The following is a 16,463-nucleotide window of genomic DNA, read 5'->3' on the forward strand; positions in this document are numbered from 1 at the left end:
TTTTGCATTATCCAGAGGCGATGTTATACAAGGCAACCACTAGCAGTGCATACTTGAGTGAAGAAAGGAGTGAATGTTAACTTTTTCGTGCAGGTGACCTGGTAGAGAATTTTCTTTTTCTAAATCTCCCTATTGTGCACATAGATGGTGTGAAATTGAACTTTGCTGACTTGTTAAACCTAAGTCATCAGCCAGACCTGCATCCCAGTTAAACTATCTGCTTTCAGTAGGACTCTGTGTCATTTCTGGATCAAGCTGGATCTAAGTAAAAGTTTCTCATCTGCAGACATTCAAACCCTAAGGAGTAAAAAGAAAAAAACTTCCCCTAAAGTATGTTGCAGGAATCAGTAATGTGATTAATCAATATAATATGATTTAAGGCAGCAAATAAGCCGTTCAACATTAGAAATTCCTTTGTTCAAGCTACTTTGGCTTCTTAAGGTGGAATCAGTTCTCCGGAGGCAAAATGGACTTATTTAAGAGAACATGAAGTTATTTTGAATCTCTAATCCCAGCAGTTATTTTGATCCTCATCTATAAAAGCCTGCACATAAAATAAGACTGCTCCTGAAAGAATATTAGTTCACAGATCTTCTTAAAGGTGATAAAACCAACATGGCCTATTGCAATGTTTTATCAGTTAAATGTAACACCTGTAGCAATAATTTAGCTAGTAATTTTACTTAATAGTGCATTTGTTTTTTATGAAAATAAGTGCAAATCTTGATAATTTACTCTTTTATCAGATGAAGACAAAATTTGTTTGCATGGCATGTCACAAAATCTTTAGAATTAAAGAATATAAAAAGTTATCAAGCCTCATATTTTAAGCAGCTTATTTTTATTTGCAAGGCAAACTTTTTCTCCTGCTATTGGATAAAATAAGTCCTGCCATTTTGAACAAAAATAAGTCCTGCCATTTTAGAAACCCTTTAATTCTCACATCATAATTTTTTTTTTAAACAAAACAAAAGCAGATGGGATGATAGATTATGGAGAACTCAGATCCACAATTTTTACCTGCCTTGTGAGGTTTGTTCCCCTCACCCCCCGAAATTTTGGTAGAATCATGATCTCTGCTGATTTTCTCAAATTGCTAACCTAATTGAAAACCATTGTATGTGTTGATCTTGGTTTGAGAAAGCCTCTTTCAAAGCTGGCTGTGGATGTGTCAGGCAATCTGTTTAAACATTATGTAATAATCTAAAATTCGTTCATCAGGAAAGCAACCACCATAACTCTCTGCTTGCTGTGTTCTTGGCATCTCTTGCAATTAGTTGAGAGAGTTGCATTTCAGCAAGAGATATCAGCAGACAAATGGGTTGTGGTGGGGCTGATCCTACGCTTAATTTCAGCCTTTCCCAGGTTCCATTCGGTCAAAGGAGGCTCAACATGAACTGCTTGCAGAATCCAGTGTGGCTCGTCTATAGGTCAATTCAGGGTTTTCATTCTGGAATCTTTCACCAGCAATAAAATAACATCTGTCAGTTTTTACTTACCCAATACCAAGATATCTGGCATTTCTTATGAAATGCAACAATTTCCTATTTCTTATGTTTTCGGTAACCCAAGTTCAGACTTTACTGGTATGTCCTTTGTAATTATGACAGCCAAAAGGAACTGAAGGGAATGCGAAAAACAAGCGAACCCTTATTTTGTATATTGCTAATTTATTGAACAAACAGCAAGATTGTCTTACCTGGTTGTTTGCATTGGCCCCTTTGCTGCTCAACAGAAATTTTGCTAAAATACTAAGTTGGTTGCCAGGCTTAATTGGAAAAAAAAAGGTGTAGAAAGGGCTAGCTCCATTATAGTCATCATACATAGGTCTGGTTTCAAGTACAGTTTCTATCTTTTACAAAATAAAAGGTACCATGTAGGCAATTAAAATATTGCCCAGGGTGTTCTTCTAACAGATATTCTTGGAAAATGCGTATGTATAAAATATGTACATATATAAAATATATATACACAGTATATAATCTATAGCTCTGAGAGCTTTTAAGTCAGGAATGCTGAGTATTATAGTATATTGAGGTCAGAAAAAAAGTTTTACTCTGTGTGTGTGAGAGAGAGAATGTGCATGCGTGTTAATACACACGCTTCAGCCTCTTGTTTGAGCTACATTCTTCTGGCGCTTATTGATATGTTGTATTGTTGTTCACTTACCCATATTTAGTGATTTTATTTCACTGCAATTTGTATTTTTTTTAGAAAGTGAATTATGGAATTATGTCAGCCGTTTTAAGCTCCTCTTTCCCCCCAGATTTTTCACTTTGTGCTTTGTCTCTTCGGCAGCTATACGTTAAGGCAAAAAAAATAAAATAAAAGGAAAAGATTTGCTTTATACAAAGGGAACTAATGACCCACCAACCCCCTTTTTTTTGATGAGAAAAATATTTTTCCAGTTTTCTTGCTTTTGTGTAGTTTCTTGTATCTTATTCCAGCATTGCTTGAGTGTGAAAGCACACATCCGTCTAAACAAGTCTGGCGGTTCTATAGTGTCTCTATTTCAGAAACAATTGTCTGAAGCTAAATAATTCCCTGTAAGGTGAGAACTTGCGGTATAACCAAAATCAGTTTTGGTAATGAGCTCAAATATATGACCTGCAGCCTTGGGTGCTGTTGAAGGCTAGAATGTGCAACTACATGCTGCAGGTGGAGACTGAATGTTTGATTGTGCTCCCACATGTATTTTTAAAAATCCTGCCCATAAAAAAAACTAGTGTTATGGAGAAGGGTATACTATAGCCTTCCACTGACATCTTAGTTTTTAATGTTTGGGCATGTTGTTGTGATGAGGCAAACATTTCAATTGCCATCTGCAGTGTGAAGTGGCAGTACAGTCACAGTTCAAATTTTGCCTTGGAGGGTATTGATCATGCAGCTTGGCTCTTAATCTGAAGAGCGTCTAGCATATTTATTGTGGTCCTACTATTTGTATATATCTCATTACTTTTAGCTAACCCACTGACTCTCAGGATAAACTTTAAAAGAGGCAATTCTTGCAGGGGGATCTGCAGGGCACGACCAAAAATCTACAGGCCAGTGGAAGTTAGGAAGATTACAGTCCTTTTAATGACATTAGAAATGTGGCAGAGGATTGTATTTAATGATTGGAACAATCATATGAGAAAAGGGGAAACTAAATTTTGGTGATGCTAAATTCATTTTGTAGTTTGTGAATAGAACTGAACATTTCAAGGATCGAATCCAGATGAAAAAAATGTAAGATGCATGGATTTGTTTTCCTTGAAGAGTGAAGCTACATAACACACCCAGATTTACCAGAAAGCACAACTCCCTAGTATTTCCTGCTGGCAATTAAGATGAATTGATGTAAAGTTAAAGACTCTTAAAATGGGTTTATTTTATATACGATAAACCCATGGTTGCTTACTTTATGCCTATGGATAGATTTTATCAAGTCTTCTAAATTTTCTAGATATAAAGTACACCAACCTCTGTTCTGAGCACATTGAGAAGCACAGCCAGCTTGGAACTGTTAAATATATGGTGCTGAAATTTTAGCAGTGCACTGTCTTGTGTTATGTTCATCTTCCATGCTGACTATAGCTTAAGAATTATTGCATGGCTTCACTGCAAGATGAGAAATCGGTAGATGACATATCAGAATGCAATCCCAAATATTTCATTCTGATATATTTGCATCCTGAAACATTGCAACCTCAAAATGTATGTAAGCCATAGTCGTAGGTGAACGGACAGGCTTTTTCTTTTAATAGCACAAATGTATTTTTGGTACTGCAAATGCAGGTCCCTGCTAGCTTGAAGTGAGCGGTCGTACATTTTAAAGTCATGTTTACAGAGTCAGAAATGATGAGGGTTTGTTCAGGATTGTTATTTTGATCGCTCCCTTGCTTATACCTGCGAGTAATCTCACCGCATATTACTGTACCCTTTTACTCACTTTCTCAGGGTTTGTGTGCACATGTATGTTTTCACCAATTCAGCATTTATTTCTGGGATGCTTGGTGTCAAGGAGACCTATAGCTTACCCCAGTGTAATGAGACAACTGAGAAAAACTACGCTGGGATTTAGCTCGTTAATTTATGGATACGTGGCTGCAAAAATTAAGCACCGAGGTCGTAAGGTTGCCATTTTTTTGCAGCGCTTTCTGAATATTACCCAGTCACCACTGCCTACCACAATAACTATGCTGTATTGTTTACATGTGGCCTCTTAGCCTCACATTGAACCCAAGGCACATCAAACCTCTCTTAATTATCTGGAGGTTCTCTTCACTTTAATTTCTCCTCCTGATTGACCTGTTGATAATGGAATCAAGTTAGAGATTGGTGCAGATTTAAAAACAACCATTGGCTGTGTCATTCTAAGCAAGATACTACTGTATCAGTCAGTCACTTGATTTGATGGACAATCTGAGGCAGGAAGAAAGAGGAGAGGAGACCTAAAACAGTTTGATGGTATTCAATAAGGTCATGGTAAATAATTGGGAGATTGTTTTTAAAATGTTTTCTACCAGTTGCACTTGAGCCAGATACCACTCCATATCTGTGTAATAGAATTATTTCTGTTTTGAAATAGGAAGAAACTAAATGCTAGACCTTCAATTCCATTTACAACCCTACTACTTTATGTATGGCCATTCTGCTTGCAAGAACACACAGAGAGAAAGTTGTGCAAGTGAAGCACCTTCTCTAAAGCTCCTTCGTTACGTTTGGAAGGCAGTTTACACACGAAGAAATCACAATGCAAAATTTCAAGTTTCTGGAATGGGGATGGCTATGCTATTTTTATTTAAGAGAAACTAAAATTCACCCCCATTTCTGATTCTTCTCCCAAAACAATCAGCACAAAACAGGGTATTGAACTTTGAAAAAAGTTTCCTCTTGAAATTAAATTGCTGGGCAAAGAAATAGGAACTGGGGATGGGTTAATTTCATTTGAGAATCCTCTATTTCCTAGAAACAGCCCTGTTTTAATTTTGTAATTATTGTTTTGTGCGTTTATTCCCCCCCACCCCATGTACTGAGTTACACTGCTTTTTATTATTAACATTGTGTACATACTAACTGCTTTGTGTTTCAGAATGCTAGTAATTGCTTTGTATATTAAAGTGATCCTTGTGAATTTGTGAATTGTCATAAAAGTGCTTTTTCTTACTGTAAAGTTTGTGGTATAAACTGTCATAACACCCTTTTTACACATTTATGTGCAGACACATAAACATGCTTTTAAAATCATTTTGAAGTTTCTTTTCTTCAGAGAAGGAGGGTCATTTATCTTGATGCCGTTGACGTCAGCAATACTTGCCGCTTGACCACTTAAGAGCAAAACAATAAAATAGAAATTCTCTGAGAGCCCAATCATAGGTATACTTTCTGTCAAGCTGGCGAGGGACCCTAAGGGCTGCGTTGGGGGCAGAGACAGGTATGCTAGCAGGAGAGTTTATGCCACCAGATGTACTTCAGAACACCTGCGGAAAGCTCCCCTAATCTAGATGTACCAGGGACCCATGGGGAATGGGAATGTATTCCCATTCATGTCCCTGGCACACCCACAAAAATGACGTTACCTTTCATTATTAACAGGAAGGAAGAAATGGGGGGGTGGAGCTGCTCCCTTAACTAGGAAATGGGGAGGCTGGGCTGAAGAAATTTGTAGAAACCATAGCAACGGCCCTCCTAACCTCCCAGCTCCACATTTTGCACCAGAATAATAGCACAGATCACTTGTGCCACTTTCCTCAGAATGGCTCTGATAATGCCAAGGCTGCAGGCTTTTCCCCGCATAAAGGGATGGCTGCATATTCCTGTGTTGCAGGCGGTTGGACTAGATGATCCTGGAGGTCCCTTCTAATTCTATGATTCTACACAAGCTTCCAGGGGTAGATGCCTATTGTCTCTGCCACGGTGGGGAGGGGCAGGTCATTGGGGTTTTTCAGCACGTGCTCTGCTCAACCTTAGATCCAGCTCAAACTGAGCATGTGCCCTAGAATGGATTGTCAAATCCTACAGCACAAAAATGCTCCACAGATTACAGGTTGCGATGGAATGGATTTACTTAGGCTGGAAAAGCTGAAGACCGAATTTGTGAACTGATTCAGTTCTAAATCCCAGAAAGAGCTCTTTCAAAAAAACTTCAGTTACTTTAAACAGCTGCTTTTATTGCTGGTAAAGGTAAAGGGACCCCTGACCATTAGGTCCAGTCGTGGCCGACTCTGGGGTTGGGGCGCTCATCTTGCTTTCTTGGCCGAGGGAGCCGGTGTACAGCTTCCAGGTCATGTGGCCAGCATGACTAAGCCACTTCTGGCAAACCAGAGCAGCGCACGGAAACGCCGTTTACCTTCCCGCTGGAGCGGTACCTATACTTGCACTGCGTGCTTTCGAAATGCTAGGTTGGCAGGAGCAGGGACCGAGCAATGGGAGCTCACCCCATCACAGGGATTCGAACCGCCGACCTGATCGGCAAGTCCTAGGCTCTGTGGTTTAACCCACAGCACCACCCACGTCCCCTGAACCAAAAAGGACGCGAGTGGCGCTGTGGTCTAAACCACAGAGCCTAGGGCTTGCAGATCATAAGGTCGGCGGTTCAAATTTCTGTGATGGGGTGAGCTCCCATTGCTCTGTCCCAGCTTCTGCCTACCCAGCAGTTTGAAAGCACATCAAAGTGCAAGTAGATAAATAGGTACTGCTCCAGTGGGAAGGTAAACAGCGTTTCTGTGTGCTGTTCTGGTTTCGCCAGAAGCAACTTAGTCCTGCTGGCCACATGACCCGGAAGCTGTCTGCGGACAAGCACCAGCTCCCTTGGCCAATAAAGCGAGATGAGCGCTGCAACCCCAGAGTCGTCCGTGACTGGGGTCCCTTTACCTAGTGCCTGAACCATAGGAACCAAAGAATGGTGCAGCTTAAATGAGATTGTGTAGATCTTTAAAGATTTGTTCACCCTTGTTACGTTTGCACAGCTGATTCAAGATTGTGCTTCCCACTTTTTAGGAAGTTTTGGGAGTCCCAAAGCATCTTGTTACATGCAGGACGAGAGTTGTCCTGCAACTCTCTTGGGACACTCTTGTGCCTCTTGGATGGTTTTGGTCCAAATGTTCTCGTCTACTGCTGCATATGGAAATACGAGGACTGCTGCAGAACCTCTCAACTAGAGAACTGCTCTTCTGCTCCCACTGCACATGCAGCTCTTTTCAGTTTGCGCACAGTACTTGGGATCCACTCCAAGGGACCACAACGCAATTGTGAAAATTCTGGCTTTCTGGTTAGAAGTTGCACTCTGCTGATCGGGATGGAATTTGGCAACTCACTCTGGAGGCATGTTTAAGTGGAGGAGTTCAGATTCAGAAGTCACGTGAGATTACTTCTTGATTACACCTGCCTGGTTGTATCCTTCTGTTGAAAAACTAACCAAACATGGGACATTTCTTTGCAAAACATCAAACATTTTTATTGACTTTCTACTTCTGCGGAACGATTTACAACTATCAAGTATTACTATCTCTATCAGGCAGTAACAACTTATTTGTAAGAACTTCTTCCACATGAGAGTAAGAATACTGGAACTTTGCACTAGAATTTTACAAGTCACTAAGCAGATAGTGCATTTTATTGATCAGATCACTTTCCAATTGCGATGATAGACAATGGATGGCACACTCACTTTCCGCTCTCTTCATCACATGATGTTTGGGTAAGAAATGGATTCATCTTTTTCTTTTGATAATTTCAGGAGTAAATCTAATCTCACGGAAAGCTTTTGAGGGAAGGATCTATTTTTGAATTGCAACAGAAAGCATAGCGACTTTAAATTACACCTTAACTAATTCCAAATTCCGAGACAAACTTTAATGTAAGACAAACTTACATGTTATATATATGTGTGTGAATCTAATTGTGGACACAGATAAGTTTACTGGGAACAGAACTTTTTTTGGATATAGACACCCACAGACTTTCTGGGCATTAAAAAAACTATTCAAAGAAGATCTTACTGTATACCTACTTGATGACCTTGAAATTACGTTTGAAAAAGACTTCAGTTATTAGTTGACTTCTGGCTTATTTATGATATCACGGTTTTTACTGTATTTGGACTTGCATACTGATAACTGATGCCGGATTGGGGGTGGTTCTGATTCTACATTGGCAGATTTGAATTAGCAGAGGGGAAACTTTATTAAATGTAGATTAGTGATTTACTGAATTAATGTATTACAATTTTACTTTTTGATAAAATAGTAGGGATCCACTTAAGAGAATAAACATAGATTTGTATCATCTTTATACTTGATAAAATAAAATTACTGGACAGCTTGAATGTGCACTGATGAATTATAAATTACAAACTTGATTATTGAAAAACAACTAATGAAGCATACAGTGGTGCCCCGCAAGACGAACGCCTCGCAAGACGAAAAACCCGCTAGACAAAAGGGTTTTCCGTTTTGGAGGCGCTTTGCAAAACGAATTCCCCTATGGGGTTGCTTCGCAAGACGAAAAAAATCTTGCATCCCCCCGCGGGGTTTTTTCACTTTTTTTGCCCTTTTCTTAAGCCGCTAAGCCGCTTATCAGCTGTTCCGCTGATAAGCCGCTTAACAGCTGATCGCTGGAAGCCGCTTGACAGCTGTAGCGCTAATCCGCTAAGCTGTCAATGGGCTTGCTTCGCAAGACGAAAAAACCGCTATACGAAGAGCCTCACGGAATGGATTAATTTCGTCTTGCGAGGCACCACTGTATTTGTGAACATATTACAGAATGAATTTCTAAGGAACTAGGCAACTCTAAATAATAATGAATGAATGATGTTAGACTAATTAGTCTCATGCAAAGTGTCTAGAAGAATTTAAACATTCTATTAGGAATGCTAATCAATAACTCCCCTTATGTTTAGGCATATTATTTCTCTATTGCATGATTGATCGTTGTTCCAGTTAGCATGATAGAAAATTGCTAACTGATCCATTCTCTCTAGGTACACAAACAGTAAAACTGCTTTGTTTTTACATAATATAGCCAAATATTTCCTTGTGGATATCACATTTCCCCCCCCCATGCACTGCATAATTAATATTTGCTGTTCCATTGGGAGAAGTGCCCTGAGATGTAATTCTGAGCAGCATAGCTTAACACCAGTGGGAGACAGAGGTAAACTGTCACTATTATTAAACTTATTGGATTTTTCCATTTACTTGAAGCCACCAGGTCCTACGTTTCCTCAATGGCAGGCTTGGCCCTTGCAAACTAACAATTCATTGGTCCATTTATAATTTGGTTGGATTACCTGAGTTACCATGATTGGGATGGGAAAAAAACAGGAGGAATGGCTAGATGAAAGGCCTAAATTCAGTTGTTTGGTCCAGGAATAATTGCAAGTGGTGGGAATGAGCATGCAACAGTTCACAAACTAATCACAGATCTGCTTTCTGGGCTTTCCTCTGGGCTCTGAATATATGCACATCGTTACTAGGGTCATAGTGCACCTCGTACACTGAAAACCGCTCCTTCAACATCTTCAGGAACTTGTGGTCTCGCTCATAACGGAGGCGGCATGATAGTAGGATCACCGTCTGTTCAGAGCAGAGATGGTCCAGTGTTTCAAGAAGATCGGCAAACGTTTCTTCCAGGTAAACGATGTCTGCTCCCAAGATAAAGTCATATCCTCCCGAAGAGAAGCTCCCCAAGTCTCGGCCCCAAGTCAGTTCCTTTACTGCTGTCCTTGGCCGGACGTCAGCAGGTAAATTAGCTTGGACGTTTGACTCCAGTAGAGCCAAGGCTGCCTTCCTGTCTGTGATTGTCACTTGAGCACCTAACGTGCCAAAAAGGAGGAGGAGGAGGAGAAGGAGGAGAAGAAGAAGAAGTAGAAATCAAATGTGTGAAGACAAATTGCTGGTATCTGGCACAACTTTCAAAACACAGGTTTATTTCCCCAAACAACAAAACCATTTCTCAGGTTGATTCCTATGTAAACTGGGCACCACAGTTCAAGAAGGACACTGACAAACTGGAACGTGTCCAGAGGAGGGCAACCAAAATGGTCAAAGGCCTTATGAGGAACGGCTAAGGGAGCTGGGCATGTTTAGCCTGGAGAAGAGGAGGTTAAGGGGTGATATGACAGCCATGTTCAAATATATAAAAGGATGTCACATAGAGGAGGGAGAAAGGTTGTTTTCTGCTGCTCCAGAGAAGCGGACACGGAGCAATGGATCCAAACTACAAGAAAGAAGATTCCACCTAAACATTAGGAAGAACTTCCTGACAGTAAGAGCTGTTTGACAGTGGAATTTGCTGCCAAGGAGTGTGGTGGAGTCTCCTTCTTTGGAGGTCTTTAAGCAGAGGCTTGACAACCATATGTCAGGAGTGCTCTGATGGTGTTTCCTGCTTGGCAGGGGGTTGGACTCGATGGCCCTTGTGGTCTCTTCCAACTCTATGATTCTATGATTCATGTTTGGAAATACTATTATTAATGTTCAGTACGGCCCAGCCATGTCATTCAGCCAAGCTATCCAGACCAAGAGAGTGTTCTAATGCTCAATAAAAGAATATTACGCTACCATCTATCTATCACTGCATTGCTATGCTAATCCATTATCAGCAAGTCCCTGTTAATAACCTTGCAGCCCCATTTTGGGTCAGCTGAAGTTTCTAGATCATTTTCAAGGCAGCCCCACAAAGGCCATGCAGCCGTAATTCAAGTGGTTGCAATTCAAGAGTTGAAAGGTTATCTTGGTTTAGAGTCATAAATGGTATATCAACTGAAGATGAGTTGAACTGGACTTGCACCCAGATATGTGTAAATAGGATTGCATTCTGAAAAGGCTATATCTTGGGATGGCTGCAAAATAAACATGTTTGGTATAGGATCCCCCAACACCCCTCCAAAAAAACACACAATAAAAAGGGATTTGTGCTCTGCAGTGAACAGCACCCAAGGAAAACAATGCAACTCAGAATCACTGTCAGCCCCAGTTTCTGCAAAGAGAAACTTACCAAGCAATGCAGCTACAATTCCCAGCAAGCCAGTTCCGGCTCCTAACTCAATCACCAAGCGTCCTTGTAGATCAATGCCTCCCATCTCCAAGAAAGTACACAAAACCACAGCCTGGGCACCCGAAAGGGGAAAAAATCTAATTAACAAGAATGCTTATTTAGGTTAATGCCAAAACACAGCGTTGTTCATGTGGATCACATGACAAACTTGCAAAAAGGTTGAGGGCAACAAACTGCTGTGAAGTGCAGGCAGACCAGAATATTATTATTCTTCGGACCTAAATACTCAGGGGGACTGGGGAGGTTAAAACTGGAAGTCTGGGTGTCCCTGCCTAAAATGAGGATTTAACTGCAAATTATTAATTTCTAGTGACGTTACTCTGCTCAGCAGATTGTGAGCTATTTAAAACTGTACTTTTTGACAAATATACACTAAAGAGAAGAATTCAGTCTCCTTGAGGGCTGTACTAATGATCTATTTGGCTACTCATAAATTTATCTTCTTCAGGTAGGAAGTTAAAACTGATTTTTTTGAAAGAAGGTACACATCCAGTGAGATTTCACATCTCTGAACAGATCACACCTTGTTAAGAGATGATGAAAGAACTAATCTTTCTTTTGTGTAGAATAAAATGAGGACAGCTTACAAGAGCATTTTTCCAGCACAGAAAAACAAGAAATATCAGGGTTTTATTTTTATTTTTTTAATGTGGCATCACCAATGGTTCATTCTGTAGAAAGGCTGTACCATCAGCACCCAAACAGACGGCAGTGTGATCCTATACATGTCTATTTAGAAACAGGTTCTGTTGAGGTCAAGTAAGAGTGTCTACGACTACAGTGAAGTATACTGTCATCTGAAACTATGCCAAAACATCAAGGACACAGTATACAGTGCATGATAAATGTGTAAAGTGTTTCTTTAAACATTTACAGTATGACTTTCATCCTCCATTTCATCTTTTGAAATGTGTGGCTTTGAAGATCAACAGTTCAGTGTGCAGAGAACATCCATATCAGGTTTTATCAGTTTCTCTGCTACCCAAATAATAGTTTAAGCAACACCGCAACTACAGATAAGATTATTAGGACAACTAGATTAGACCATCGTTACTATGGCAGGACTACTATAATTTGGAGGTAACTAAATCCATTGTTAGTAAGTACGCACAGGATCAGGCTACAAAAGCATTGAAGAACTACTGATTTAGGAATTGGGGTGGGGTGGGGGCTGGACAAGTGACTATTAATGCCCATCTTTAAACAGCAATGTGTCAGAAAATGAGTAAGTGCAAAATTATACGGACCGCATCCCACACAACAGCTGCAACACCCAGCTGCTTCCAGTTCTGCTGGATCTCGATGGTGTGGTTGGCAAAACAGTACGTAGAGGAGGACTTGTGCAACTTCTGCATCCCCCAAGCAGCCGTGTCATCGTAAGGAACCAAGGCCATCTTTTCGTCTGTCAAACCAAATGGAAGTATAGCATTAGGGGAAAAGTTTGTACAAAAGGCTCTTCGTACTTCTTCAAATTCCATTAGCAAAGGTTGACTCAAGTTTTGCCCGACTCCACAATTCACTTATTCTGATTTTACATTCACTCCATGCCAAACGTTGGTAACCGAAACGTAAAATATTCAGACTAGGAATTTATCTCTGAGTTTTACTTCAATTGTGGAAAGCAGACTACCGGTGCTTCCAGAAGATGCCAAGAATTCTTCTCTATAGGCAACTTCCTTACACTTGCTTGATGCTTAGCTAGCAGACAGGACTATTTTCATTTTATCTTCATCTTCCTGTGCCAAATTAAATCAAAGAAAAATAAAATGTATTTCATGACTTTGATCTTATGAATTTCTATCAAGGGATTATTATTGACAATACTGGGCATACATGGATACAGTATTCCTGTCCCAAAACGTTAAGTATTAGAAGTCTGCTTTAACAAGTGAATTTTTAAAGCCTGTCTGAACAACACACGAAGAAAGGGAGCCTGATGGATCTCACCAGAGAAGGCATGTCAAAGCACCGTGCCACCACTAAAAAGGGGCCATGAAACCACGCTTTGAATTTCTACTAATGATGGCACATAGAAAAGGCTCTGAGGCTGAGCTCATGGCTTGATCAGTTTCATATGGGAGAAAGCTGGGTCAACTAAGGCTCTAAACAGCTTAACAGCAACATTTTGAAATTCAGCCTTTTTTAAAAAGGAAACTGGTCGAGATGAAGTAAGATCAGAGGTATCAAGGACGCGGACTTATAAAAAATATTGGGGGGGCCCGGGAAAGCTCATGAATAATAAATAAGCTCATGAATATGCAAATAAAGTGGCGCCGCCTCCTCGTGAGCGAATAGGGGAGAGCGTGCTGTGCCTATTAATCAGCTCCAAAGGAAATTGGGTGGAGCTTTTGCTCGGGAGGGAGGGCAGGAGGCATGCAGCCCGCCCCTCCCTGTGCATTTTGGGCTGGGGGAGGGTCGGCGATGGCGCTCTGCTGGAGGGGCGCCGGAGATTATTGGGGGGGCGGAGCCCCCCCAAACGAATTTTTGAGGGGGCTCGGGCCCCCTCAAGCCCCATGGAGTCGGCGCCTATGAGAGGTATACGTTCTGACGTTCCAGCCAGTTGAATTTTGGACCAATTGCAACTGAATGAGCCGCGACTAAAGGCAGAGCCTCATGGAAAGAGGTCATACAACCCTGGAAGATTGCATGAGTTATTACACTCAGGTCCAAATTCCCTAAGAAAGGTTACGGCTAGCAAACTAACCTGTAAAAATGACTCTTGTCCAGCACTGATACTGGATATCCAGGATCGCTACCCTAAGCTGCATGTCTGATCTTGCAGGAGTACAACTCCATCCAGAACAGGGTTGTATACCTACCATATTTTTCGCCCTATAGGGCGCACTGGCCCATAGGGCGCACTTAGTTTTTTTTTGGGGGGGGGGATAAAGAAAATTTTTGTTATTTCCTCCCAGAACAGGCTGCTATCCGCAAGCCTTGGGAGCCCGGCGGGAATTCGCAAGCTTGCGGACAGCTGTCCGAAGCCCGAGGTACACAGCGCTCCCCGGGTTTCGGGCTGCAGGCTGCTGTCCACAAGCCTTGGGAGCCCAGCGACCCCTCTCGCTTTCCAGGCTTCAGTGAAAGCCTGCATTCGCCCCATAGGACACACACACATTTCCCCTTCATTTTTGGAGGGGGGAAAGTGCGTCCTATAGGGTGAAAAATACGGTAGTTCGTGGTTGGCAGAATTCCTGACCGAAAGGACATCAGCTTCAGGTGATTATTTGCCACCAACCATTCCTGAACAGACACTGGGCACTGGTTTAGAGTTTCCATCACCTCAAAGGGATCAGAAGGTGAGAAAGAAAGGGAGAGCAGTATCTCCTCAGCACACTCATGATCTCAGACAGCAGTTTCATGTATCTTGTGAGCTCCTGCGCTGAAGAGCGGTATATAAATCCTATACGGCAGGACAGCAGTCCCCCAATTATTATTGCGCGATTTCACTTATGCACATGGGGGCCCGGAACGTAGCTCCTCCCTATAAGTGGGGAGTCGCCTATATTTGCACACAACGACCCTGTGGCTTGTCAAAAATTCAGTTTTCACAGGTGCGGGGGCCCTGGAGGCAGGCAGTGCGCCACTTACCTGGTTCTTTCACACATTAATGGGATGGAGATGGGCACATACCTCATGTTTTCCTTTCCCACTGGAGGATAGATAGATAGATAGATGATAGATAGATAGATAGATAGATGATTGATAGATAGATAGATGATAGATAGATAGATAGATAGATAGATAGATAGATAGATGATAGATAGATGATGATGATAGATGATAGATGATAGATAGATAGATATAGATGATGATGATAGATAGATAGATGATAGATAGATAGATAGATAGATAGATAGATAGATAGATAGATAGATGATAGATAGATAGATAGATGATAGATGATAGATAGATGATAGATAAATAGATAGATAGATAGATAGATAGATAGATAGATAGATAGATAGATAGATAGATAGATGATAGATAGATAGATGATAGATAGATGATAGATAGATAGATAGATAGATAGATAGATGATAGATAGATAGATAGATAGATAGATAGATAGATAGATAGATGATAGATAGATGATAGATAAATAGATAGATAGATAGATAGATAGATGATAGATAGATAGATGATAGATGATAGATAGATGATAGATAGATGATAGATAGATGATAGATAGATAGATAGATAGATAGATAGATGATAGATATAGATAGATGATAGATAGATAGATAGATAGATGATAGATATAGATAGATAGATGATAGATAGATAGATAGATAGAATTGTAGTGTTCGAAGGGACCCTTAGGATCATCTAGTCCAACCCCCTGCAATGGAGGAATATGCACTTGTCCCTTAGCATTATCGGCACCACACTCTAACCAACTGAGCTGGGTGTTGTGTGCGATCCATTGAAAAAGGCTTTTTGTGTATTTCTCTTATTAACTGTATTCCTGAGAAACCTTAGCCAATTTAATGAAAGGGCCGATGCTGTGCTGTTTGCATTGCAATTATTTGTACGGTTTTAAGAGATCTTACATATAAGAGAGAGAGAGAGAGAGAGAGAGAGAGAGAGAGAGAGAGAGAGAGAGAGAGATATTTTTAATTCTATCCATGTTTCATTGTTTCTTGGTTGTTCCTGCTCTCTCTCTCACACACACAAACACCGTTTTTATCTGTTCTTATTTTTATCTGTAAGCTGCCCTGCCAAGGAAACGGGCAGGTTTAGTAAAAAATAAAGATAATAGATTCTCTGTAGCTCATGCATCTTTTTTTGGCTTGGTGATTTAACTTTGCCATTAGACGAAGTGTGTCTGTGCTTTGCTAACAGCATGTCTGTTATTCTGAATAAAAATTATATTATTTGGAATTGAGGAACAAAAACGTCTAGCTCGTTTTCCCGCAGACGTTCATTTTCTATGCTCGCCCTCCCCTTGGTTTATTTTATTATTATTAATAATAATAATAATAATAATAATAATAATAATAATAATAATAATAATAATAATATTGGTGAACCTTCAGGAGAGGGGTACCTGGCCTCCCTCCCTCCCTCCTTGTTGCTAGGGAACCCAACCCTCCTCCCCCCACTGCCCCTCCTTTGCTCACGTGACGCGGGGTCTACGGAGACCTTCCACTTGTCCCGGGAACCAACTTTCGGCGGCGCGGGAGCACCGGGCATGCGCACAGCAGCCAACACGGCCCGGACTACAGGCATAGAAGGAAAAACGTGTAGAGGTATGCACTCAGCTTTAACTTCCGGTGACGATTTCTTTTCTTTCTTTATTTCAATTGAGCCATCATTCTGCCCCTTCCTGCTCTACAATTCGTTTCCAGCATTCGGATTCTGCACGGAAGAGTTACAGACAGAGCTTTAACTACCGGTTACAATCGCTTCTCTCCTTTTTTAAAAAG

General features: G+C 40.9%; 1 protein-coding gene across 3 annotated transcripts; it reads right to left on the reverse strand.

Annotated features, from left to right (window-relative positions):
- Window positions 1-8,730: 8,730 nt before the first annotated feature.
- METTL21A (methyltransferase 21A, HSPA lysine) lies at window positions 8,731-16,373 on the reverse strand. Of its 3 annotated transcripts, none has more exons than XM_081898891.1 (4): window positions 16,158-16,373; window positions 12,285-12,439; window positions 10,978-11,089; window positions 8,731-9,796 (listed from the first exon to the last, which is right to left on the reverse strand). In XM_081898891.1, the coding sequence occupies exons 1-4, from the start codon at window positions 16,264-16,266 to the stop codon at window positions 9,399-9,401; spliced, it is 774 nt and encodes a 257-aa protein (XP_081755017.1). In that variant the 5' UTR covers window positions 16,267-16,373; the 3' UTR covers window positions 8,731-9,398. The 3 variants fall into 3 exon arrangements, with proteins under 3 accessions (XP_081755017.1, XP_081755015.1, XP_081755016.1); XM_081898889.1 differs by having other exon boundaries at window positions 16,068-16,368; XM_081898890.1 differs by lacking the exon at window positions 16,158-16,373 and adding an exon at window positions 13,742-13,820.
- Between the last annotated feature and the right edge of the window lie 90 nt (window positions 16,374-16,463).

The sequence above is a fragment of the Podarcis melisellensis genome, assembly GCF_964234715.1.
Source record: "Podarcis melisellensis genome assembly, chromosome: 1".
Taxonomy (NCBI): domain Eukaryota; kingdom Metazoa; phylum Chordata; class Lepidosauria; order Squamata; family Lacertidae; genus Podarcis; species Podarcis melisellensis.